The sequence below is a fragment of the Salvelinus fontinalis genome, chromosome 1 (genome assembly GCF_029448725.1).
Source record: "Salvelinus fontinalis isolate EN_2023a chromosome 1, ASM2944872v1, whole genome shotgun sequence".
Classification (NCBI taxonomy): domain Eukaryota; kingdom Metazoa; phylum Chordata; class Actinopteri; order Salmoniformes; family Salmonidae; genus Salvelinus; species Salvelinus fontinalis.
This window is the reverse complement of record NC_074665.1, coordinates 2,498,784-2,525,070: the sequence shown is the minus strand read 5'-3', so window position 1 is coordinate 2,525,070 and position 26,287 is coordinate 2,498,784. Positions and strand designations below refer to the sequence as shown.

General features: G+C 48.4%; 1 protein-coding gene across 4 annotated transcripts in view; it reads right to left on the bottom strand.

Moving 5' to 3' along the window:
• The window catches only part of arid4b (AT-rich interaction domain 4B), a 238,767-nt gene that overhangs the window by 99,505 nt on the left and 112,975 nt on the right, over window positions 1–26,287 (bottom strand). For all 4 annotated transcript variants that reach the window (XM_055935867.1, XM_055935783.1, XM_055935955.1 and 1 more), the window contains exon 9: window positions 17,601–17,680. In XM_055935867.1, the coding sequence (XP_055791842.1) occupies window positions 17,601–17,680 (80 nt within the window). The remainder of the gene's footprint in view (window positions 1–17,600; window positions 17,681–26,287) is intronic.

The following is a 26,287-nucleotide window of genomic DNA, read 5'->3' as shown; positions in this document are numbered from 1 at the left end:
TCTCTCTCTCTCTCTCTCTCTGTTCTTAACCTGACCCTGCAGCACCAGTGACTCCTCTCTCTCTCTCTCTGTTCTTAACCTGACCCTGCAGCACCAGTGACTCCTCTCTCTCTCTCTCTGTTCTTAACCTGACCCTGCAGCACCAGTGACTCCTCTCTCTCTCTCTCTGTTCTTAACCTGACCCTGCAGCACCAGTGACTCCTCTCTCTCTCTGTTCTTAACCTGACCCTGCAGCACCAGTGACTCCTCTCTCTCTCTCTGTTCTTAACCTGACCCTGCAGCACCAGTGACTCCTCTCTCTCTCTCTCTCTGTCTGTTCTTAACCTGACCCTGCAGCACCAGTGACTCCTCTCTCTCTCTCTCTCTCTGTTCTTAACCTGACCCTGCAGCATCAGTGACTCCTCTCTCTCTCTCTCTCGTCTGTTCTTAACCTGACCCTGCAGCACCAGTGACTCCTCTCTCTCTCTCTCTCTCTGTTCTTAACCTGACCCTGCAGCATCAGTGACTCCTCTCTCTCTCTCTCTCTGTCTGTTCTTAACCTGACCCTGCAGCACCAGTGACTCCTCTCTCTCTCTCTCTCTCTGTTCTTAACCTGACCCTGCAGCACCAGTGACTCCTCTCTCTCTCTCTCTCTGTCTGTTCTTAACCTGACCCTGCAGCACCAGTGACTCCTCTCTCTCTCTCTCTCTCTGTTCTTAACCTGACCCTGCAGCACCAGTGACTCCTCTCTCTCTCTCTCTCTCTGTTCTTAACCTGACCCTGCAGCACCAGTGACTCCTCTCTCTCTCTCTGTTCTTAACCTGACCCTGCAGCATCAGTGACTCCTCTCTCTCTCTCTCTCTGTTCTTAACCTGACCCTGCAGCACCAGTGACTCCTCTCTCTCTCTGTTCTTAACCTGACCCTGCAGCACCAGTGACTCCTCTCTCTCTCTCTCTGTTCTTAACCTGACCCTGCAGCACCAGTGACTCCTCTCTCTCTCTGTTCTTAACCTGACCCTGCAGCACCAGTGACTCCTCTCTCTCTCTCTCTCTGTTCTTAACCTGACCCTGCAGCACCAGTGACTCCTCTCTCTCTCTCTGTTCTTAACCTGACCCTGCAGCACCAGTGACTCCTCTCTCTCTCTGTTCTTAACCTGACCCTGCAGCACCAGTGACTCCTCTCTCTCTCTCTCTGTTCTTAACCTGACCCTGCAGCACCAGTGACTCCTCTCTCTCTCTGTTCTTAACCTGACCCTGCAGCACCAGTGACTCCTCTCTCTCTCTCTCTCTGTTCTTAACCTGACCCTGCAGCACCAGTGACTCCTCTCTCTCTCTCTCTGTTCTTAACCTGACCCTGCAGCACCAGTGACTCCTCTCTCTCTCTCTCTGTTCTTAACCTGACCCTGCAGCATCAGTGACTCCTCTCTCTCTCTCTCTCTGTCTGTTCTTAACCTGACCCTGCAGCACCAGTGACTCCTCTCTCTCTCTCTCTCTCTGTTCTTAACCTGACCCTGCAGCATCAGTGACTCCTCTCTCTCTCTCTCTCTGTCTGTTCTTAACCTGACCCTGCAGCACCAGTGACTCCTCTCTCTCTCTCTCTCTCTGTTCTTAACCTGACCCTGCAGCATCAGTGACTCCTCTCTCTCTCTCTCTCTGTCTGTTCTTAACCTGACCCTGCAGCACCAGTGACTCCTCTCTCTCTCTCTCTCTCTGTTCTTAACCTGACCCTGCAGCACCAGTGACTCCTCTCTCTCTCTCTCTCTCTGTTCTTAACCTGACCCTGCAGCACCAGTGACTCCTCTCTCTCTCTCTGTTCTTAACCTGACCCTGCAGCATCAGTGACTCCTCTCTCTCTCTCTCTCTCTGTTCTTAACCTGACCCTGCAGCACCAGTGACTCCTCTCTCTCTCTGTTCTTAACCTGACCCTGCAGCACCAGTGACTCCTCTATCTCTCTGTTCTTAACCTGACCCTGCAGCACCAGTGACTCCTCTCTCTCTCTCTCTGTTCTTAACCTGACCCTGCAGCACCAGTGACTCCTCTCTCTCTCTGTTCTTAACCTGACCCTGCAGCACCAGTGACTCCTCTCTCTCTCTCTGTTCTTAACCTGACCCTGCAGCACCAGTGACTCCTCTCTCTCTCTCTGTTCTTAACCTGACCCTGCAGCACCAGTGACTCCTCTATCTCTCTGTTCTTAACCTGACCCTGCAGCACCAGTGACTCCTCTCTCTCTCTCTCTGTTCTTAACCTGACCCTGCAGCACCAGTGACTCCTCTCTCTCTCTGTTCTTAACCTGACCCTGCAGCACCAGTGACTCCTCTCTCTCTCTCTCTGTTCTTAACCTGACCCTGCAGCACCAGTGACTCCTCTCTCTCTCTGTTCTTAACCTGACCCTGCAGCACCAGTGACTCCTCTCTCTCTCTCTCTGTTCTTAACCTGACCCTGCAGCACCAGTGACTCCTCTCTCTCTCTCTCTCTCTCTGTTCTTAACCTGACCCTGCAGCACCAGTGACTCCTCTCTCTCTCTCTCTCTCTCTGTTCTTAACCTGACCCTGCAGCACCAGTGACTCCTCTCTCTCTCTGTTCTTAACCTGACCCTGCAGCACCAGTGACTCCTCTCTCTCTCTCTCTCTCTCTGTTCTTAACCTGACCCTGCAGCACCAGTGACTCCTCTCTCTCTCTGTTCTTAACCTGACCCTGCAGCACCAGTGACTCCTCTCTCTCTCTCTCTCTCTCTGTTCTTAACCTGACCCTGCAGCACCAGTGACTCCTCTCTCTCTCTGTTCTTAACCTGACCCTGCAGCACCAGTGACTCCTCTCTCTCTCTGTTCTTAACCTGACCCTGCAGCACCAGTGACTCCTCTCTCTCTCTCTGTTCTTAACCTGACCCTGCAGCACCAGTTACTCCTCTCTCTCTCTCTCTCTGTTCTTAACCTGACCCTGCAGCACCAGTGACTCCTCTCTCTCTCTGTTCTTAACCTGACCCTGCAGCACCAGTGACTCCTCTCTCTCTCTCTGTTCTTAACCTGACCCTGCAGCACCAGTGACTCCTCTCTCTCTCTCTCTCTCTGTTCTTAACCTGACCCTGCAGCATCAGTGACTCCTCTCTCTCTCTCTCTCTGTTCTTAACCTGACCCTGCAGCACCAGTGACTCCTCTCTCTCTCTCTCTCTGTTCTTAACCTGACCCTGCAGCACCAGTGACTCCTCTCTCTCTCTGTTCTTAACCTGACCCTGCAGCACCAGTGACTCCTCTCTCTCTCTCTCTGTTCTTAACCTGACCCTGCAGCACCAGTGACTCCTCTCTCTCTCTGTTCTTAACCTGACCCTGCAGCACCAGTGACTCCTCTCTCTCTCTCTGTTCTTAACCTGACCCTGCAGCACCAGTTACTCCTCTCTCTCTCTCTCTCTCTGTTCTTAACCTGACCCTGCAGCACCAGTGACTCCTCTCTCTCTCTGTTCTTAACCTGACCCTGCAGCACCAGTGACTCCTCTCTCTCTCTCTGTTCTTAACCTGACCCTGCAGCACCAGTGACTCCTCTCTCTCTCTCTCTGTTCTTAACCTGACCCTGCAGCACCAGTGACTCCTCTCTCTCTCTGTTCTTAACCTGACCCTGCAGCACCAGTGACTCCTCTCTCTCTCTGTTCTTAACCTGACCCTGCAGCACCAGTGACTCCTCTCTCTCTCTCTCTCTATGTTCTTAACCTGACCCTGCAGCACCAGTGACTCCTCTCTCTCTCTCTCTATGTTCTTAACCTGACCCTGCAGCACCAGTGACTCCTCTCTCTCTCTCTCTGTTCTTAACCTGACCCTGCAGCATCAGTGACTCCTCTCTCTCTCTCTCTGTTCTTAACCTGACCCTGCAGCACCAGTGACTCCTCTCTCTCTCTCTCTCTCTGTTCTTAACCTGACCCTGCAGCACCAGTGACTCCTCTCTCTCTCTCTCTGTTCTTAACCTGACCCTGCAGCACCAGTGACTCCTCTCTCTCTCTCTCTGTTCTTAACCTGACCCTGCAGCACCAGTGACTCCTCTCTCTCTCTCTCTGTTCTTAACCTGACCCTGCAGCACCAGTGACTCCTCTCTCTCTCTGTTCTTAACCTGACCCTGCAGCACCAGTGACTCCTCTCTCTCTCTGTTCTTAACCTGACCCTGCAGCATCAGTGACTCCTCTCTCTCTCTCTCTCTCTCTGTTCTTAACCTGACCCTGCAGCACCAGTGACTCCTCTCTCTCTCTCTCTCTCTATGTTCTTAACCTGACCCTGCAGCACCAGTGACTCCTCTCTCTCTCTCTCTCTGTTCTTAACCTGACCCTGCAGCACCAGTGACTCCTCTCTCTCTCTCTGTTCTTAACCTGACCCTGCAGCACCAGTGACTCCTCTCTCTCTCTCTGTTCTTAACCTGACCCTGCAGCACCAGTGACTCCTCTCTCTCTCTCTCTCTGTTCTTAACCTGACCCTGCAGTACCAGTGACTCCTCTCTCTCTCTCTCTCTCTCTGTTCTTAACCTGACCCTGCAGCACCAGTGACTCCTCTCTCTCTCTCTGTTCTTAACCTGACCCTGCAGCACCAGTGACTCCTCTCTCTCTCTCTCTCTGTTCTTAACCTGACCCTGCAGCACCAGTGACTCCTCTCTCTCTCTCTGTTCTTAACCTGACCCTGCAGCACCAGTGACTCCTCTCTCTCTCTCTGTTCTTAACCTGACCCTGCAGCACCAGTGACTCCTCTCTCTCTCTCTCTCTGTTCTTAACCTGACCCTGCAGCACCAGTGACTCCTTCAGGACATAAGTGCAGATGACAACCAGTATCAAATCAAATCAAATTGTATTTGTCACATACACATGGTGAGCAGATGTTAACGCGAGTGTGGCGAAATGCTTGTGCTTCTAGTTCCGACCGTGCAGTAATATCTAACAAGTAATGTAACAATTCCACAACAACTATCTAATACACACACATCTAAAGGGGTGAATGAGAATATGTACATATAAGTATATGGATGAACAATGGCCGAGCGGCATAGGCAAGGTGCAATAGATGGTATAACATACAGTATATACATGTGATATGAGAAATGTAGGGTATGTAAACATTATTAAAGTGGCATTATTTAGAGTGCATTGTATAAAGTGACTAGTGATCCATTTATTAAAGTGTCCAGTGATTGGGTCTCAGTGTTGGCAGCAGCCTCTCTGAGTTAGTGATTGCTGTTTAACAGTCTGATGGCCTTGAGATAGAAGCTGTTTTTCAGTCTCTCGGTCCCAGTTTTGATGCCCCTGTACTGACCTCGCCTTCTGGATGATAGCGGGGTGAACAGGCAGTGGCTTGGGTGGTTGTTGTCCTTGATGATCTTTATGGCCTTCCTGTGACATCGGGTGGTGTAGGTGTCCTGGAGGGCAGGTAGTTTGCCCCCGGTGATGCGTTGTGCAGACCTCACTACCCTCTGGAGAGCCTTACAGTTGAGGGCGGGGCAGTTGCCGTACCAGGTGGTGATACAGCCCGACAGGATGCTCTCGATTGTGCATCTGTAGAAGTTTTTCAGGGTTGTAGGTGATAAGCCATTTTTTTTTTTGCCTCCTGAGGTTGAAGAGGCGCTGCTGCGCCTTCTTCACAACGCTGTCTGTGTGTTTGGACCATTTCAGTTTGTCCGTGATGTGTACGCCGAGGAACTTAAAACTTTCCACCTTCTCCACTACTGACCCGTCGATGTGGATAGGGGGATGCTCCCTCTCCTCCCTGTACAGGAGGGGGCTCAGAACGCACCCTTGTGGGGCCCCAGTGTTGAGGGTCAGCGAAGTGAAGATGTTGTTTCCTACCTTCACCACCTGGGGGCGGCCCTTCAGGAAGTCCAGGACCCAGTTGCACAGGGAGGGGTTGAGACCCAGGACCCCGAGCTTAATGATGAGCTTGGAGGGTACTATGGTGTTAAATGCTGAGCTGTAGTCAGTGAACAGCATTCTGACCTAGGTATTCCTCTTGTCCAGATGGGTTAGGGCAGTGTGCAGTGTGGTTGCGATTGCGTCGTCTGTGGACCTATTGGGGCAGTACACAAATTGGAGTGGGTCTTGGGTGTCAGATAGGGTGGAGGTGATGGTCCTTGACTAGTCTCTCAAAGCACTTCATGATGACGGAAGTGAGTGCTACGGGGCGGTAGTCGTTTAGCTCAGTTACCTTAGCTTTCTTGGGAACAGGAACAATGGTGGCCCTCTTGAAGCATGTGGGGACAGCAGACTGGGATAAGGATTGATTGAATATGTCTGTAAACACTCCAGCCTGCTGGTCTGCGCATGCTCTGAGGACGCGGCTAGGGATGCCGCCTGGACCAGCAACCTTGCGAGGGTTAACACGTTTAAATGTTTTACTCACGTCGGCCACGGAGAAGGAGGGGGCGCAGTGCTTGTTAGCGAGCCGCGACGTGGCTGGTTTTCCCTTTGTAGTCCGTGATTGTCTGGAGTCCCTGCCACATACGTCTCGTGTCTGAGTCGTTGAACTGCGACTCCATTTTGTCTCTGTACTGACGTTTTGATCGTTAGATTGCCTTGCGGAGGGAATAACTACACTGTTTGTATTCAGCCATAGTCCCAGTCACCTTTCCGTGGTTAAATGCGGTGGTTCACGACTTTTAATTTTTTCGCGAACGCCGCCATCTATCCACGGTTTCTGGTTAGGGGTAGATTTTAATTGTCACAGTGGGTACAACATCTCCAATGTACTTCTTTATAAAACTCACTCACCGAGTCAGCGTATAGGTCGATGTTATTCTCTGAGGCTGATTGGGAAACGTATTCCAGTCCGAGTGATCAAAACAATCTTGAAACGTGGCTCCTGATTGGTTGGACCAGCGTTGAATGGCTCTGGTAGAATTTAGGTAGTAATGTTCTTAAGGTTGTTAAAATCCCAAGCTACAATAAACGCAGCCTCAGGATATATGGTTTCCAGTTTACATATAGTCCAGTGAAGTTCCTTGATGACCGTCTTGATGTTTGCTTAAGGGGGAATGTACACAGCTATAACTGACGAGAATTCCCTTGGTAGGTAAAATGGCAGTCATCAGACAGTCATCAACAGACAGTCATCCACAGACAGTCATCAATAGACAGCCATCCACAGACAGTCATCCACAGACAGTCATCCACAGACAGTCATCCACAGACAGTCATCCACAGACAGTCATCTTCAGACAGTCATCCACAGACAGTCATCCACAGACAGTCATCCTCAGACAGTCATCCACAGACAGTCATCCACAGACAGTCATCCACAGACAGTCATCTTCAGACAGTCATCCACAGACAGTCATCCACAGACAGTCATCCACAGACAGTCATCTTCAGACAGTCATCCACAGACAGTCATCCTCAGACAGTCATCCACAGACAGTCATCTTCAGACAGTCATCCACAGACAGTCATCCACAGACAGTCATCCACACACAGCTTGTATCTGGTGTAATATCGGTGTTCAGCAAAGAAGATCAAGTTTGTGGATTGGGTCAGTATTTATTACACAGAGTAACCTAGCAACCAAATTCTGTCCCAGTTTCTATTACACAGAGTAACCTAGCAACCCAAATCTGTCCCAGTTTCTATTACACAGAGGAACCTGGCAACCCAAATCTGTCCCAGTTACTATTACACAGAGTAACCTGGCAACCCAAACATGTCCCAGTTTCTATTACACAGAGTAACCTAGCAACCCAAATCTGTCCCAGTATCTATTACACAGAGTAACCTGGCAACCCAAACATGTCCCAGTTTCTATTACACAGAGTAACCTAGCAACCCAAATCTGTCCCAGTTTCTATTACACAGAGTATCCTAGCAACCCAAATCTGTCCCAGTATCTATTACACAGAGTAACCTAGCAACCCAAATCTGTCCCAGTTTCTATTACACAGAGGAACCTGGCAACCCAAATCTGTCCCAGTTTCTATTACACAGAGGAACCTGGCAACCCAAACATGTCCCAGTTTCTATTACACAGAGGAACCTGGCAACCCAAATCTGTCCCAGCAGCAGCAGCTGATAAGAAACTAAAGGCCTCTATGGCCTCCCCTGATCCCCTGATCGAGACTAACTTCTACAATTACAGAAGCTTCCACTTCCTCTCAGAATAAAAATCTCTTCTCTCATCTTAACCTGCCTCTCATCAGCTCTACCGGTCACCTCCCAGCCAACTGCCTGCTAGCTACACTGACCACAGCTGATAGGTCCAAAGCCACATTGTTCAGTCGTGTTGTTAGGAGACGAGATTGGAACAGAGCCATTTATTTACATAAATATCTAAATAGCCGGCTTTGGGTTGGAAATATCCACTAGAGCGGGGAGAAAGTCCTGCGACGTGTTAAATATCCACTAGAGCGGGGAGAAAGTCCTGCGACGTGTTCTGTGGGCATGAAATTGAAACCATTTTGAAATAGAAAAATTGTTGGTCGCATATATTGTTCATATAACAGAAGTAAACCTATTAACCAGAAATATTCTAATCCGCAGTGGGCAGGAATGAGGTTGACCTGTGTTGTGGTTGGTAGACACATTGAGTGTTTCTCTTCCCACACAGGGTTTAAACATGATCCTACAGTTGAATCCCCCCCCCCCCCCCCCCCAAAGGAGGCGGTCCTTACCGTCTGCTTCCCAGTTGAAAACAGTTTGCGCATTCACTACCGTTCAAAAGTTTGGGGACACTTAGAAATGTCCTTGTTTTTGAAAGAAAATCAATTTTTTTTGTCCATTAAAATAACATCAAATTGATCAGAAATAGTATAGACATTGTTAATGTGTTTTCGTGCACATTACTTCACGTGAGAAAATGCTGCAACAGACATCTTAGTTAAATGTAAAATTGCGCGTCCAAGACCTAATCGGCAAAAAATGTCAAGATGAATTACAGATTTCTTGATTTACCTTCGATTAATTCTGACTATTTTGAGGACGTGTTATGGCTAGGTTGTTGGTACGGTGGCTCAAGAGGGACAAAGAGTAACATTGCAGTTTCTCGTTTTTCAAGTGAAGGTCTTTAGGGGAAGTGAAGGTCTTTAGGGGAAGTGAAGGTCTTTAGGGGAAGTGAAGGTCTTTAGGGGAAGTGAAGGTCTTTAGGGGAAGTGAAGGTCTTTAGGGGAAGTGAAGGTCTTCTGGGGAAGTGAAGGTCTTTAGGGGAAGTGAAGGTCTTCTGGGGAAGTGAAGGTCTTTAGGGGAAGTGAAGGTCTTTAGGGGAAGTGAAGGTCTTTAGGGGAAGTGAAGGTCTTTAACGAATCACACTAAATTCTTCCGCTGCTCTGTGTTTCGCTACTTCAGTCAGACGGCCATCATCGAAGTGGTTTGTGGCGACGAGGAGCACGAGGGCTGTTGTACAAAAACAAAGTCGTCAGTGATTGGATCGTCATCTAACCAATCACAGCATCAAAGCCAATGATTTCATTTTCAAACCGCTGCTTTAACCCACACGTGTGTCCTGGCTCTGGCCGAACCCATCGGTTTCTGGACCAATCGGAGGGCCCTGATTGTGTTCTCATTCGGTGAAGGGCCTGGGGAGGTACTCAGACTAGTCACCCGAGTCATAGACTGTTCTCTCTGCTACCTCACGGCAAGCGGTACCGGAGCGCCAAGTCTTGGTCCAAGAGGCTTCTAAACAGCTTCTACCCCCCCAAGTTATAGGACTTCTGAACAGATCATTAAATGGCTACCCGGACTATTTGCACCCCACCCTCCCTTCTACGCTGCTGCTACTCTCTGTTATTATCTATGCATAGCCACTTTGACAACCCTACCTGCATGTACATAATTATCTCAATTACCTCGACACCGGTGCCCCCGCACATTGACTCTGTACCGGTACCCCCTGTATATAGCCTCCACATTGACTCTGTACCGTAACACCCTGTATATAGCCTCCACATTGACTCTGTACCGGTACCCCCTGTATATAGCCTCCACATTGACTCTGTACCGTAACACCCTGTATATAGCCTCCACATTGACTCTGTACCGGTACCCCCTGTATATAGCCTCCACATTGACTCTGTACCGGTACCCCCTGTATATAGCCTCCACATTGACTCTGTACCGGTAGCCCCTGTATATAGCCTCCACATTGACTCTGTACCGGTACCCCCTGTATATAGCCTCCACATTGACTCTGCACCGGTACCCCTGTATATAGCCTCCACATTGACTCTGTACCGTAATACCCTGTATAAAGCCTCCACATTGACTCTGTACTGGTACACCCTGTATATAGCCTCCACATTGACTCTGTACCGGTACACCCTGTATATAGCCTCCACATTGACTCTGTACTGGCACCCCCCTGTATTTAGCCTCCACATTGACTCTGTACCGGTACCCCCTGTATATAGCCTCCACATTGACTCTGTACCGGTACACCCTGTATATAGCCTCCACATTGACTCTGTACCGGTACCCCCTGTATATAGCCTCCACATTGACTCTGTACCGGTACCCCCTGTATACAGCCTCCACATTGACTCTGTACCGGTACCCCCTGTATATAGCCTCCACATTGACTCTGTACCGGTACCCCCTGTATATAGCCTCCACATTGACTCTGTACCGTAACCCCCTGTATATAGCCTCCACATTGACTCTGTACCGTAACACCCTGTATATAGCCTCCACATTGACTCTGTACCGGTACCCCCTGTATATAGCCTCCACATTGACTCTGTACCGGTACCCCCTGTATATAGCCTCCACATTGACTCTGTACCGTAACACCCTGTATATAGCCTCCACATTGACTCTTTTCCTTGTACCCCCTTGTATATAGCTTCCACATTGACTCTGTACCGTAACACCCTGTATATAGTCTCCACATTGACTCTGTACCGTAATACCCTGTATATAGCTTCCACATTGACTCTGTACCGGTACCCCCTGTATATAGCCTCCACATTGACTCTGTACCGTTACCCCCTATATATAGCCTCCACATTGACTCTGTACCGTATAACCCTGTATATAGCCTCCACATTGACTCCGTACCGTAACACCCTGTATATAGCCTACACATTGACTCTGTACCGTAACACCCTGTATATAGCCTCCACATTGACTCTGTACCGTAATACCCTGTATATAGCCTCCACATTGACTCTGTACCGTAACACCCTGTATATAGCCTCCACATTGACTCTGTAACGTAACACCCTGTATATAGCCTCCACATTGACTCTGTACCGTAACACCCTGTATATAGCCTCCACATTGACTCTGTACCGTAACACCCTGTATATAGCCTCCACATTGACTCTGTACTGTAACACCCTGTATATAGCCTCCACATTGACTCTGTACCGGTACCCCCTGTATATAGCCTCCACATTGACTCTGTACCGTAACACCCTGTATATAGCCTCCACATTGACTCTGTACCGTAACACCCTGTATATAGCCTCCACATTGACTCTGTACCGGTACCCCCTGTATATAGCCTCCGCATTGACTCTGTACCGGTACCCCCTGTATATAGCCTCCACATTGACTCTGTACCGTAACACCCTGTATATAGCCTCCACACTGACTATGTACCGGTAACCCCTGTATATAGCCTCCACATTGACTCTGTACCGTAACACCCTGTATATAGCCTCCACATTGACTCTGTACCGGTACCCCCTGTATATAGCCTCCACATTGACTCTGTACCGTAACACCCTGTATATAGCCTCCACATTGACTCTGTACCGTAATACCCTGTATATAGCCTCCACATTGACTCTGTACTGTAACACCCTGTATATAGCCTCCACATTGACTCTGTACCGTAACACCCTGTATATAGCCTCCACATTGACTCTGTACCGGTAACCCCTGTATATAGCCTCCACATTGACTCTGTACCGGTACCCCCTGTATATAGTCTCCACATTGACTCTGTACCGTAACCCCCTGTATATAGTCTCCACATTGACTCTGTACCGGTACACCCTGTATATAGCCTCCACATTGACTCTGTACCGGTACCCCCTGTATATAGCCTCCACATTGACTCTGTACCGGTACCCCCTGTATATAGCCTCCACATTGACTCTGTACTGTAACACCCTGTATATAGCCTCCACATTGACTCTGTACTGTAACACCCTGTATATAGCCTCCACTATTGTTATTTACTGCTGCTCTTTAATTATTTGTTATTCTTATCTCTTACTTTTTTTTGTTTTTTCTTAAAACTGCATTGTTGGTTAAGGGCTTCTAAGTATGCATTTCACTGTGAGGTCTACTACACCTGTTGTATTCAGCATTTCACTGTGAGGTCTACTACACCTGTTGTATTCAGCATTTCACTGTGAGGTCTACTACACCTGTTGTATTCAGCATTTCACTGTAAGGTCTACTACACCTGTTGTATTCAGCATTTCACTGTAAGGTCTACTACACCTGTTATATTCAGCATTTCACTGTAAGGTCTACTACACCTGTTGTATTCAGCATTTCACTGTAAGGTCTACTACACCTGTTGTATTCAGCATTTCACTGTAAGGTCTACTACACCTGTTGTATTCAGCATTTCACTGTGAGGTCTACTACACCTGTTGTATTCAGCATTTCACTGTGAGGTCTACTACACCTGTTGTATTCAGCATTTCACTGTGAGGTCTACTACACCTGTTGTATTCAGCATTTCACTGTAAGGTCTACTACACCTGTTGTATTCAGCATTTCACTGTAAGGTCTACTACACCTGTTATATTCAGCATTTCACTGTAAGGTCTACTACACCTGTTGTATTCAGCATTTCACTGTAAGGTCTACTACACCTGTTGTATTCAGCATTTCACTGTAAGGCCTACTACACCTGTTGTATTCAGCATTTCACTGTAAGGTCTACTACACCTGTTGTATTCAGCATTTCACTGTAAGGTCTACTACACCTGTTGTATTCAGCATTTCACTGTGAGGTCTACTACACCTGTTGTATTCAGCATTTCACTGTAAGGTCTACTACACCTGTTGTATTCAGCATTTCACTGTGAGGTCTACACCTGTTGTATTCAGCATTTCACTGTAAGGTCTACTACACCTGTTGTATTCAGCATTTCACTGTAAGGTCTACTACACCTGTTGTATTCAGCATTTCACTGTGAGGTCTACTACACCTGTTGTATTCAGCATTTCACTGTAAGGTCTACTACACCTGTTGTATTCAGCATTTCACTGTGAGGTCTACACCTGTTGTATTCAGCATTTCACTGTGAGGTCTACTACATCTGTTGTATTCAGCATTTCACTGTGAGGTCTACTACACCTGTTGGATTCAGCATTTCACTGTAAGGTCTACTACACCTGTTGTATTCAGCATTTCACTGTGAGGTCTACTACACCTGTTGTATTCAGCATTTCACTGTAAGGTCTACTACACCTGTTGTATTTGGCATTTCACTGTAAGGTCTACACCTGTTGTATTCAGCATTTCACTGTAAGGTCTACTACACCTGTTGTATTTAGCATTTCACTGTAAGGTCTACTACACCTGTTGTATTCAGCATTTCACTGTAAGGTCTACTACACCTGTTGTATTCAGCATTTCACTGTGAGGTCTACTACACCTGTTGTATTCAGCATTTCACTGTAAGCTCTACTACACCTGTTGTATTCAGCATTTCACTGTAAGGTCGACACCTGTTGTATTCAGCATTTCACTGTAAGGTCTACTACACCTGCTGTATTCAGCATTTCACTGTAAGGTCTACTACACCTGCTGTATTCAGCATTTCACTGTAAGGTCTACTACACCTGTTGTATTCAGCATTTCACTGTAAGGTCTACTACACCTGCTGTATTCAGCATTTCACTGTGAGGTCTACTACACCTGTTGTATTCAGCATTTCACTGTAAGGTCTACTACACCTGTTGTATTCAGCATTTCACTGTGAGGTCTACTACACCTGTTGTATTCAGCATTTCACTGTGAGGTCTACTACACCTGTTGTATTCAGCATTTCACTGTGAGGTCTACTACACCTGTTGTATTCAGCATTTCACTGTAAGGTCTACTACACCTGTTGTATTCAGCATTTCACTGTGAGGTCTACTACACCTGTTGTATTCAGCATTTCACTGTAAGGTCTACTACACCTGTTGTATTCAGCATTTCAGTGTGAGGTCTACTACACCTGTTGTATTCAGCATTTCACTGTAAAGGTCTACTACACCTGTTGTATTCAGCATTTCACTGTGAGGTCTACTACACCTGTTGTATTCAGCATTTCACTGTGAGGTCTACTACACCTGTTGTATTCAGCATTTCACTGTAAGGTCTACTACACCTGTTGTATTCAGCATTTCACTGTAAGGTCTACACCTGTTGTATTCAGCATTTCACTGTAAGGTCTACTACACCTGCTGTATTCAGCAGTTCACTGTAAGGTCTACCTACACCTGTTGTATTCAGCATTTCACTGTAAGGTCTACTACACCTGTTGTATTTAGCATTTCACTGTAAGGTCTACTACACCTGTTGTATTCAGCATTTCACTGTAAGGTCTACTACACCTGCTGTATTCAGCATTTCACTGTAAGGTCTACTACACCTGTTGTATTCAGCATTTCACTGTGAGGTCTACTACACCTGTTGTATTCAGCATTTCACTGTGAGGTCTACTACACCTGTTGTATTCAGCATTTCACTGTAAGGTCTACTACACCTGTGGTATTCAGCATTTCACTGTGAGGTCTACTACACCTGTTGTATTCAGCATTTCACTGTGAGGTCTACTACACCTGTTGTATTCAGCATTTCACTGTAAGGTCTACTACACCTGTTGTATTCAGCATTTCACTGTGAGGTCTACTACACCTGTTGTATTCAGCATTTCACTGTAAGGTCTACTACACCTGCTGTATTCAGCATTTCACTGTAAGGTCTACACCTGTTGTATTCAGCATTTCACTGTGAGGTCTACTACACCTGTTGTATTCAGCATTTCACTGTGAGGTCTACTACACCTGTTGTATTCAGTATTTCACTGTGAGGTCTACTACACCTGTTGTATTCAGCATTTCACTGTGAGGTCTGCACCTGTTGTATTCAGCATTTCACTGTGAGGTCTACTACACCTGTTGTATTCAGCATTTCACTGTAAGGTCTACTACACCTGTTGTATTCAGCATCTCACTGTGAGGTCTACTACACCTGTTGTATTCAGCATTTCACTGTGAGGTCTACTACACCTGTTGTATTCAGCATTTCACTGTAAGGTCTACACCTGTTGTATTCAGCATTTCACTGTAAGGTCTACTACACCTGTTGTATTCAGCATTTCACTGCAAGGTCTACTACACCTGTTGTATTCAGCATTTCACTGTAAGGTCTACTACACCTGTTGTATTCAGCATTTCACTGTAAGGTCTACTACACCTGTTGTATTCAGCATTTCACTGTGAGGTCTACTACACCTGTTGTATTCAGCATTTCACTGTGAGGTCTACACCTGTTGTATTCAGCATTCCACTGTAAGGTCTACTACACCTGTTGTATTCAGCATTACACTGTAAGGTCTACTACACCTGTTGTATTCAGCATTTCACTGTAAGGTCTACTACACCTGTTGTATTCAGCATTTCACTGTAAGGTCTACTACACCTGTTGTATTCAGCATTTCACTGTGAGGTCTACTACACCTGTTGTATTCAGCATTTCACTGTGAGGTCTACTACACCTGTTGTATTCAGCATTTCACTGTAAGGTCTACCTACACCTGTTGTATTCAGCATTTCACTGTGAGGTCTACTACACCTGTTGTATTCAGCATTTCACTGTAAGGTCTACTACACCTGTTGTTTTCAGCATTTCACTGTAAGGTCTACTACACCTGTTGTATTCAGCATTTCACTGTGAGGTCTACTACACCTGTTGTATTCAGCATTTCACTGTGAGGTCTACTACACCTGTTGTATTCAGCATTTCACTGTGAGGTCTACTACACCTGTTGTATTCAGCATTTCACTGTGAGGTCTACTACACCTGTTGTATTCAGCATTTCACTGTAAGGTCTACTACACCTGTTGTATTCAGCATTTCACTGTAAGGTCTACTACACCTGTTGTATTCAGCATTTCACTGTAAGGTCTACACCTGTTGTATTTGGCGCATGTGACAAATAACATTTGATTTGATTTGATCCAGACTCATTGAGGAGAAGAAGTGGGCGTGGCGTAACGTTTGGTCACAGCAATAAGTCTGGGAAGCCAGGCAATAGGAAGTATGCGAACACAGACATTTAGTTCACCGAGCCGAGTTCTGCTAGCATCAAACCAAACCTATGTATGCAGACACCTTAACCAGACCTCTCCTCTCCCTGCCTGCTAAGTGGGGTCTGTTCAGAGACCTCTCCTCTCTCTGCCTGCTAAGTGGGGTCTGTTCAGAGACCTCTCCTCTCTCTGCCTGCTAAGTGGGGTCTGTTCAGAGACCTCTCCTCTCTCTGCCTGCTAAGTGGGGTCTGTTCAGAGACCTCTCCTCTCTCTGCCTGCTAAGTGGGGTCTGTTCAGAGACCTCTCCTCTCTCTGCCTGCTAAGTGGGGTCTGTTCAGAGACCTCTCCTCTCTCTGCCTGCTAAGTGGGGTCTGTTCAGAGACCTCTCCTCTCTCTGCCTGCTAAGTGGGGTCTGTTCAGAGACCTCTCCTCTCTCTGCCTGCTAAGTGGGGTCTGTTCAGAGACCTCTCCTCTCTCTGCCTGTTAAGTGGGGTCTGTTCAGAGACCTCTCCTCTCTCTGCCTGCTAAGTGGGGTCTGTTCAGAGACCTCTCCTCTCTCTGCCTGCTAAGTGGGGTCTGTTCAGAGACCTCTCCTCTCTCTGCCTGCTAAGTGGGGTCTGTTCAGAGACCTCTCCTCTCTCTGCCTGCTAAGTGGGGTCTGTTCAGAGACCTCTCCTCTCTCTGCCTGCTAAGTGGGGTCTGTTCAGAGACCTCTCCTCTCTCTGCCTGCTAAGTGGGGTCTGTTCAGAGACCTCTCCTCTCTCTGCCTGCTAAGTGGGGTCTGTTCAGAGACCTCTCCTCTCTCTGCCTGCTAAGTGGGGTCTGTTCAGAGACCTCTCCTCTCTCTGCCTGCTAAGTGGGGTCTGTTCAGAGACCTCTCCTCTCTCTGCCTGCTAAGTGGGGTCTGTTCAGAGACCTCTCCTCTCTCTGCCTGCTAAGTGGGGTCTGTTCAGAGACCTCTCCTCTCTCTGCCTGCTAAGTGGGGTCTGTTCAGAGACCTCTCCTCTCTCTGCCTGCTAAGTGGGGTCTGTTCAGAGACCTCTCCTCTCTCTGCCTGCTAAGTGGGGTCTGTTCAGAGACCTCTCCTCTCTCTGCCTGCTAAGTGGGGTCTGTTCAGAGACCTCTCCTCTCTCTGCCTGCTAAGTGGGGTCTGTTCAGAGACCTCTCCTCTCTCTGCCTGCTAAGTGGGGTCTGTTCAGAGACCTCTCCTCTCTCTGCCTGCTAAGTGGGGTCTGTTCAGAGACCTCTCCTCTCTCTGCCTGCTAAGTGGGGTCTGTTCAGAGACCTCTCCTCTCTCTGCCTGCTAAGTGGGGTCTGTTCAGAGACCTCTCCTCTCTCTGCCTGCTACAGGTTCATGTTACACATCATCACAATGCTAATACATGTTTTTATAATGCAGCACTTTAGATTACTCACAATTTGCCATCCTTGAAGGAACGAACGAAGACGGTGTCTTTCTTGATGGTGGCCTCTTCATGGCAGTCTGGGGTGATGACCTGGAGAGGGAGGGATAGAGAGAGATGGATGGAGAGAGGACAGGGGAAAGGGAGAGAGATGGATGGAGAGAGGACAGGGGAAAGGGAGAGAGATGGATGGAGAGAGGACAGGGGAAAGGGAGAGAGATGGAGAGAGAGAGGACAGGGGAAAGGGAGAGAGATGGATGGAGAGAGGACAGGGGAAAGGGAGAGAGATGGATGGAGAGAGGACAGGGGAAAGGGAGAGAGATGGATGGAGAGAGGACAGGGGAAAGGGAGAGAGATGGAGAGAGAGAGGACAGGGGAAAGGGAGAGAGATGGATGGAGAGAGGACAGGGGAAAGGGAGAGAGATGGATGGAGAGAGGACAGGGGAAAGGGAGAGAGATGGATGGAGAGAGGACAGGGGAAAGGGAGAGAGATGGATGGAGAGAGGACAGGGGAAAGGGAGAGAGATGGAGAGAGGACAGGGGAAAGGGAGAGAGATGGATGGAGAGAGGACAGGGGAAAGGGAGAGAGATGGAGAGAGGACAGGGGAAAGGGAGAGAGATGGATGGAGAGAGGACAGGGGAAAGGGAGAGAGATGGAGAGAGGACAGGGGAAAGGGAGAGAGATGGATGGAGAGAGGACAGGGGAAAGGGAGAGAGATGGAGAGAGAGAGGACAGGGGAAAGGGAGAGAGATGGATGGAGAGAGGACAGGGGAAAGGGAGAGAGATGGAGAGAGAGAGGACAGGGGAAAGGGAGAGAGATGGATGGAGAGAGGACAGGGGAAAGGGAGAGAGATGGAGAGAGGACAGGGGAAAGGGAGAGAGATGGATGGAGAGAGGACAGGGGAAAGGGAGAGAGATGGATGGAGAGAGGACAGGGGAAAGGGAGATAGATGGAGAGAGGACAGGGGAAAGGGAGAGAGATGGAGAGAGGACAGGGGAAAGGGAGATAGATGGAGAGAGGACAGGGGAAAGGGAGATAGATGGAGAGAGGACAGGGGAAAGGGAGAGAGATGGATGGAGAGAGAGAGGACAGGGGAAAGGGAGAGAGATGGAGAGAGAGAGGACAGGGGAAAGGGAGAGAGATGGAGAGAGGACAGGGGAAAGGGAGAGAGATGGATGGAGAGAGAGAGGACAGGGGAAAGGGAGAGAGATGGAGAGAGAGAGGACAGGGGAAAGGGAGATAGATGGAGAGAGGACAGGGGAAAGGGAGAGAGATGGATGGAGAGAGGACAGGGGAAAGGGAGAGAGATGGAGAGAGGACAGGGGAAAGGGAGAGAGATGGATGGAGAGAGGACAGGGGAAAGGGAGAGAGATGGATGGAGAGAGGACAGGGGAAAGGGAGAGAGATGGATGGAGAGAGGACAGGGGAAAGGGAGAGAGATGGAGAGAGAGAGGACAGGGGAAAGGGAGAGAGATGGATGGAGAGAGGACAGGGGAAAGGGAGAGAGATGGAGAGAGGACAGGGGAAAGGGAGAGAGATGGATGGAGAGAGGACAGGGGAAAGGGAGAGAGATGGAGAGAGGACAGGGGAAAGGGAGATGGATGGAGAGAGGACAGGGGAAATGGAGAGAGATGGAGAGAGGACAGGGGAAAGGGAGATAGATGGAGAGAGGACAGGGGAAAGGGAGAGAGATGGAGAGAGGACAGGGGAAAGGGAGATAGATGGAGAGAGGACAGGGGAAAGGGAGATAGATGGAGAGAGGACAGGGGAAAGGGAGAGAGATGGAGAGAGGACAGGGGAAAGGGAGAGAGATGGATGGAGAGAGAGAGGACAGGGGAAAGGGAGAGAGATGGAGAGAGAGAGGACAGGGGAAAGGGAGAGAGATGGAGAGAGGACAGGGGAAAGGGAGAGAGATGGAGAGAGGACAGGGGAAAGGGAGAGAGATGGAGAGAGAGAGGACAGGGGAAAGGGAGAGAGATGGATGGAGAGAGGACAGGGGAAAGGGAGAGAGATGGAGAGAGGACAGGGGAAAGGGAGAGAGATGGATGGAGAGAGGACAGGGGAAAGGGAGAGAGATGGATGGAGAGAGGACAGGGGAAAGGGAGAGAGATGGATGGAGAGAGGACAGGGGAAAGGGAGAGAGATGGAGAGAGGACAGGGGAAAGGGAGAGAGATAGATGGAGAGAGGACAGGGGAAAGGGAGAGAGATGGATGGAGAGAGGACAGGGGAAAGGGAGAGAGATGGAGAGAGAGAGGACAGGGGAAAGGGAGAGCGATGGATGGAGAGGACAGGGGAAAGGGAGAGAGATGGAGAGAGGACAGGGGAAAGGGAGAGAGATGGATGGAGAGAGGACAGGGGAAAGGGAGAGAGATGGATGGAGAGAGGACAGGGGAAAGGGAGAGAGATGGATGGAGAGAGGACAGGGGAAAGGGAGAGAGATGGATGGAGAGGACAGGGGAAAGGGAGAGAGATGGAGAGAGGACAGGGGAAAGGGAGAGCGATGGATGGAGAGGACAGGGGAAAGGGAGAGAGATGGAGAGAGGACAGGGGAAAGGGAGAGAGATGGATGGAGAGAGGACAGGGGAAAGGGAGAGAGATGGATGGAGAGAGGACAGGGGAAAGGGAGAGAGATGGATGGAGAGAGGACAGGGGAAAGGGAGAGAGATGGATGGAGAGAGGACAGGGGAAAGGGAGAGAGATGGAGAGAGGACAGGGGAAAGGGAGAGAGATGGATGGAGAGAGAGAGGACAGGGGAAAGGGAGAGAGATGGAGAGAGGACAGGGGAAAGGGAGAGAGATGGATGGAGAGAGGACAGGGGAAAGGGAGAGAGATGGATGGATGGAGAGAGGACAGGGGAAAGGGAGATAGATGGAAGGAGAGAGAGTGAGTCTATGGCTTTTCAGAAATACTGTAGCACTGAGCAAAGTGGACATGGTTGACAGAACTCTCCAACATGTCGTTTCAAAACTAAGACACGAGATTTGCCAAGATGAGCATTTATACGTGAGTAAAGATACTCTCTGGTCTGCCTTCCAAACACGGACAACCCCCCCTCCACACACACAGGAGCAGAGAGCAGTAGCAGTGGGAGTCCTAGCTAGCTGTGCTACAGGCATCACAGTCTAGACTCGAGGAGGTGGTGCTGTGGGATTAGCTAAAATACTCCTTGAAGACGTAGGGTTTCAGATGTGTTCATTCCACTGGTCATCTCTGTTGATCTCCATCTCCCTCCATCTCTGTTGATCTCCATCTCCCTCCCTCCATCTCTGTTGATCTACATCTCCCTCCCTCCATCTCTGTTGATCTACATCTCCCTCCATCTCTATTGATCTACATCTCCCTCCATCTCTGTTGATCTCCATTTCCCTCCATCTCTGTTGATCTACATCTCCCTCCATCTCTGTTGATCTACATCTCCCTCCCTCCATCTCTGTTGATCTACATCTCCCTCCATCTCTATTGATCTACATCTCCCTCCATCTCTGTTGATCTATATCTCCCTCCCTCCATCTCTGTTGATCTACATCTCCCTCCATCTCTATTGATCTACATCTCCCTCCATCTCTGTTGATCTACATCTCCCTCCCTCCATCTCTATTGATCTACATCTCCCTCCATCTCTGTTGATCTACATCTCCCTCCATCTCTGTTGATCTACATCTCCCTCCATCTCTGTTGATCTACATCTCCCTCCATCTCTATTGATCTACATCTCCCTCCATCTCTGTTGATCTATATCTCCCTCCCTCCATCTCTGTTGATCTACATCTCCCTCCATCTCTATTGATCTACATCTCCCTCCATCTCTGTTGATCTACATCTCCCTCCCTCCATCTCTGTTGATGTACATCTCCCTCCCTCCATCTCTATTGATCTACATCTCCCTCCCTCCATCTCTGTTGATCTACATCTCCCTCCCTCCATCTCTGTTGATCTACATCTCCCTCCCTCCATCTCTATTGATCTACATCTCCCTCCATCTCTATTGATCTACATCTCCCTCCATCTCTGTTGATCTACATCTCCCTCCATCTCTGTTGATCTACATCTCCCTCCATCTCTGTTGATCTACATCTCCCTCCATCTCTGTTGATCTACATCTCCCTCCATCTCTATTGATCTACATCTCCCTCCATCTCTGTTGATCTACATCTCCCTCCATCTCTGTTGATCTACATCTCCCTCCATCTCTGTTGATCTACATCTCCCTCCATCTCTGTTGATCTACATCTCCCTCCATCTCTGTTGATCTACATCTCCCTCCATCTCTGTTGATCTACATCTCCCTCCCTCCATCTCTATTGATCTACATCTCCCTCCCTCCATCTCTGTATCTCCCTCCATCTCTGTTGATCTACATCTCCCTCCCTCCATCTCTGTTGATCTACATCTCCCTCCATCTCTGTTGATCTACATCTCCCTCCCTCCATCTCTGTTGATCTACACCTCCCTCCCTCCATCTCTATTGATCTACATCTCCCTCCATCTCTGTTGATCTACATCTCCCTCCATCTCTGTTGATCTCCATCTCCCTCCATCTCTGTTGATCTCCATCTCCCTCCATCTCTGTTGATCTACATCTCCCTCCATCTCTGTTGATCTACACCTCCCTCCCTCCATCTCTGTTGATCTACATCTCCCTCCATCTCTATTGATCTACATCTCCCTCCCTCCATCTCTATTGATCTACATCTCCCTCCATCTCTGTTGATCTACATCTCCCTCCCTCCATCTCTGTTGATCTACATCTCCCTCCCTCCATCTCTGTTGATCTACATCTCCCTCCATCTCTGTTGATCTACATCTCCCTCCATCTCTGTTGATCTACATCTCCCTCCATCTCTGTTGATCTACATCTCCCTCCATCTCTGTTGATCTACATCTCCCTCCATCTCTGTTGATCTACATCTCCCTCCATCTCTATTGATCTACATCTCCCTCCATCTCTGTTGATCTACATCTCCCTCCATCTCTGTTGATCTACATCTCCCTCCATCTCTGTTGATCTACATCTCCCTCCATCTCTGTTGATCTACATCTCCCTCCATCTCTGTTGATCTACATCTCCCTCCATCTCTGTTGATCTACATCTCCCTCCATCTCTGTATCTCCCTCCATCTCTGTTGATCTACATCTCCCTTCATCTCTATTGATCTACATCTCCCTCCATCTCTGTTGATCTACATCTCCCTCCATCTCTGTTGATCTACATCTCCCTCCATCTCTGTTGATCTACATCTCCCTCCATCTCTGTATCTCCCTCCATCTCTGTTGATCTACATCTCCCTCCATCTCTATTGATCTACATCTCCCTCCATCTCTATTGATCTACATCTCCCTCCATCTCTGTTGATCTACATCTCCCTCCATCTCTGTTGATCTACATCTCCCTCCATCTCTGTTGATCTACATCTCCCTCCATCTCTGTTGATCTATATCTCCCTCCATCTCTGTTGATCTACATCTCCCTCCATCTCTGTTGATCTACATCTCTGTACCTCTCTTTCTCCACCTCTCTTCCCCCATCAGTATTGTACTACGAGGTAGCCCTGTAGCTGTAATATTGTACTACAAGGCAGTCATGTAGCTGTAGTAGTGTACAACGAGGCAGCCCTGTAGCTGTAGTATTATACTACGAGGCAGTCCTGTAGCTGTAGTAGTGTAAACCGAGGCAGTCATGTAGGGGTATTATTGTACTACGAGGCAGTCCTGTAGCTGTAGTATTGTACTACGAGGCAGCCCTGTAGCTGTAGTATTGTACTACGAGCCAGTCCTGTAGTATTGTACTACGAGGCAGTCCTGTAGTATTGTACTACGAGGCAGTCCTGTAGTATTGTACTACGAGGCAGTCCTGTAGTATTGTACTACGAGGCAGTCCTGTAGTATTGTACTACGAGGCAGTCCTGTAGTATTGTACTACGAGGCAGTCCTGTAGTATTGTACTACGAGGCAGTCCTGTAGTATTGTACTACGAGGCAGTCCTGTAGTATTGAACTACGAGGCAGTCCTGTAGTATTGAACTACGAGGCAGCCCTGTAGTATTGTACTACGAGGCAGTCCTGTAGTATTGAAATTCGAGGCAGCCCTGTAGCTGTAGTATTGTACTACGAGGCAGTCCTGTAGCTGTAGTATTGTACTACGAGGCAGCCCTGTAGCTGTAGTATTGTACTACGAGGCAGCCCTGTAGCTATAGTATTGTACTACGAGGCAGTCCTGTAGTATTGTACTACGAGGCAGTCCTGTAGTATTGTACTACGAGGCAGTCCTGTAGTATTGTACTACGAGGCAGTCATGTAGTATTGTACTACGAGGCAGCCCTGTAGTATTGTACTACGAGGCAGTCCTGTAGTATTGTACTACGAGGCAGTCCTGTAGTATCGAACTACGAGGCAGTCCTGTAGTATTGTACTATGAGGCAGTCCTGTAATATTGTACTACGAGGCAGTCCTGTAGCTGTAGTATTGTACTACGAGGCAGCCCTGTAGCTGTAGTACTGTACTACGAGGCAGCCCTGTAGCTGTAGTATTGTACTACGAGGCAGTCCTGTAGTATTGTACTACGAGGCAGTCCTGTAGTATTGTACTACGAGGCAGTCCTGTAGTATTGTACTACGAGGCAGTCCTGTAGTATTGTACTATGAGGCAGTCCTGTAGTATTGTACTATGAGGCAGCCCTGTAGCTGTAGTATTGTACTACGAGGCAGTCCTGTAGTATTGTACTACGATGCAGTCCTGTAGTATTGTACTACGAGGCAGTCCTGTAGTATTGTACTACGAGGCAGTCCTGTAGTATTGTACTACGAGGCAGTCCTGTAGCATTGTACTACGAGGCAGTCCTGTAGTATTGTACTACGAGGCAGTCCTGTAGTATTGTACTACGAGGCAGTCCTGTAGTATTGTACTACGAGGCAGTCCTGTAGTATTGTACTACGAGGCAGTCCTGTAGTATTGTACTACGAGGCAGTCCTGTAGTATTGTACTACGAGGCAGTCCTGTAGTATTGTACTACGAGGCAGCCCTGTAGCTGTAGTATTGTACTACGAGGCAGTCCTGTAGTATTGTACTGCGATGCAGTCCTGTAGTATTGAACTACGAGGCAGTCCTGTAGTATTGTACTACGAGGCAGTCCTGTAGTATTGTACTACGAGGCAGTCCTGTAGTATTGTACTACGAGGCAGTCCTGTAGTATTGTACTACGAGGCAGCCCTGTAGCTGTAGTATTGTACTACGAGGCAGTCCTGTAGCTGTAGTATTGTTCAACGAGGCAGCCCTGTAGCTGTAGTATTGTACTACGAGGAAGTCCTGTAGCTGTAGTATTGTACTACGAGGCAGTCCTGTAGTATTGTACTACGAGGCAGTCCTGTAGTATTGTACTACGAGGCAGTCCTGTAGTATTGTACTACGAGGCAGTCCTGTAGTATTGTACTACGAGGCAGTCCTGTAGTATTGTACTACGAGGCAGCCCTGTAGTATTGTACTACGAGGCAGTCCTATAGTAGTGTACTACGAGGCAGTCCTGTAGCTGTAGTATTGTACTACGAGGCAGCCCTGTAGTAGTGTACTACGAGGCAGTCCTGTAGCTGTAGTATTGTACTACAATGCAGCCCTGTAGTATTGTACTACGAGGCAGTCCTGTAGTATTGTACTACGAGGCAGCCCTGTAGCTGTAGTATTGTACTACGAGGCAGTCCTGTAGTATTGTACTACGAGGCAGTCCTGTAGTATTGTACTACGAGGCAGCCCTGTAGTATTGTACTACGAGGCAGCCCTGTAGCTGTAGTATTGTACTACGAGGCAGTCCTGTAGCTGTTGTATGGTACTACGAGGCAGTCCTGTAGTATTGTACTACGAGGCAGCCCTGTAGCTGTAGTATTGTACCACGAGGCAGTCCTGTAGTATTGAACTACGAGGCAGTCCTGTAGTATTGAACTACGAGGCAGTCGTGTATTATTGTACTACGAGGCAGTCCTGTAGTATTGTACTACGAGGCAGTCCTGTAGTATTGTACTATGAGGCAGCCCTGTAGCTGTTGTATTGTACTACGAGGCAGCCCTGTAGCTGTAGTATTGTACTACGAGGCAGTCCTGTGGTATTGTACTACGAGGCAGTCCTGTAGTATTGTACTACGAGGCAGCCCTGTAGCTGTTGTATTGTACTACGAGGCAGCCCTGTAGCTGTAGTATTGTACTACGAGGCAGTCCTGTAGTATTGCACTACGAGGCAGTCCTGTAGTATTGTACTACGAGGCAGTCCTGTAGCTGTTGTATAGTACTACGAGGCAGTCCTGTAGCTGTAGTATTGTACTACGAGGCAGCCCTGTAGCTGTAGTATTGTACTACGAGGCAGTCCTGTAGTATTGAACTACGAGGCAGTCCTGTAGTATTGAACTACGAGGCAGTCCTGTAGTATTGTACTACGAGGCAGCCCTGTAGCTGTTGTATTGTACTACGAGGCAGCCCTGTAGCTGTAGTATTGTACTACGAGGCAGTCCTGTAGTATTGTACTACGAGGCAGCCCTGTAGCTGTTGTATTGTACTACGAGGCAGCCCTGTAGCTGTAGTATTGTACTACGAGGCAGCCCTGTAGTATTGCACTACGAGGCAGTCCTGTAGTATTGTACTACGAGGCAGTCCTGTAGCTGTTGTATGGTACTACGAGGCAGTCCTGTAGCTGTAGTATTGTACTACGAGGCAGCCCT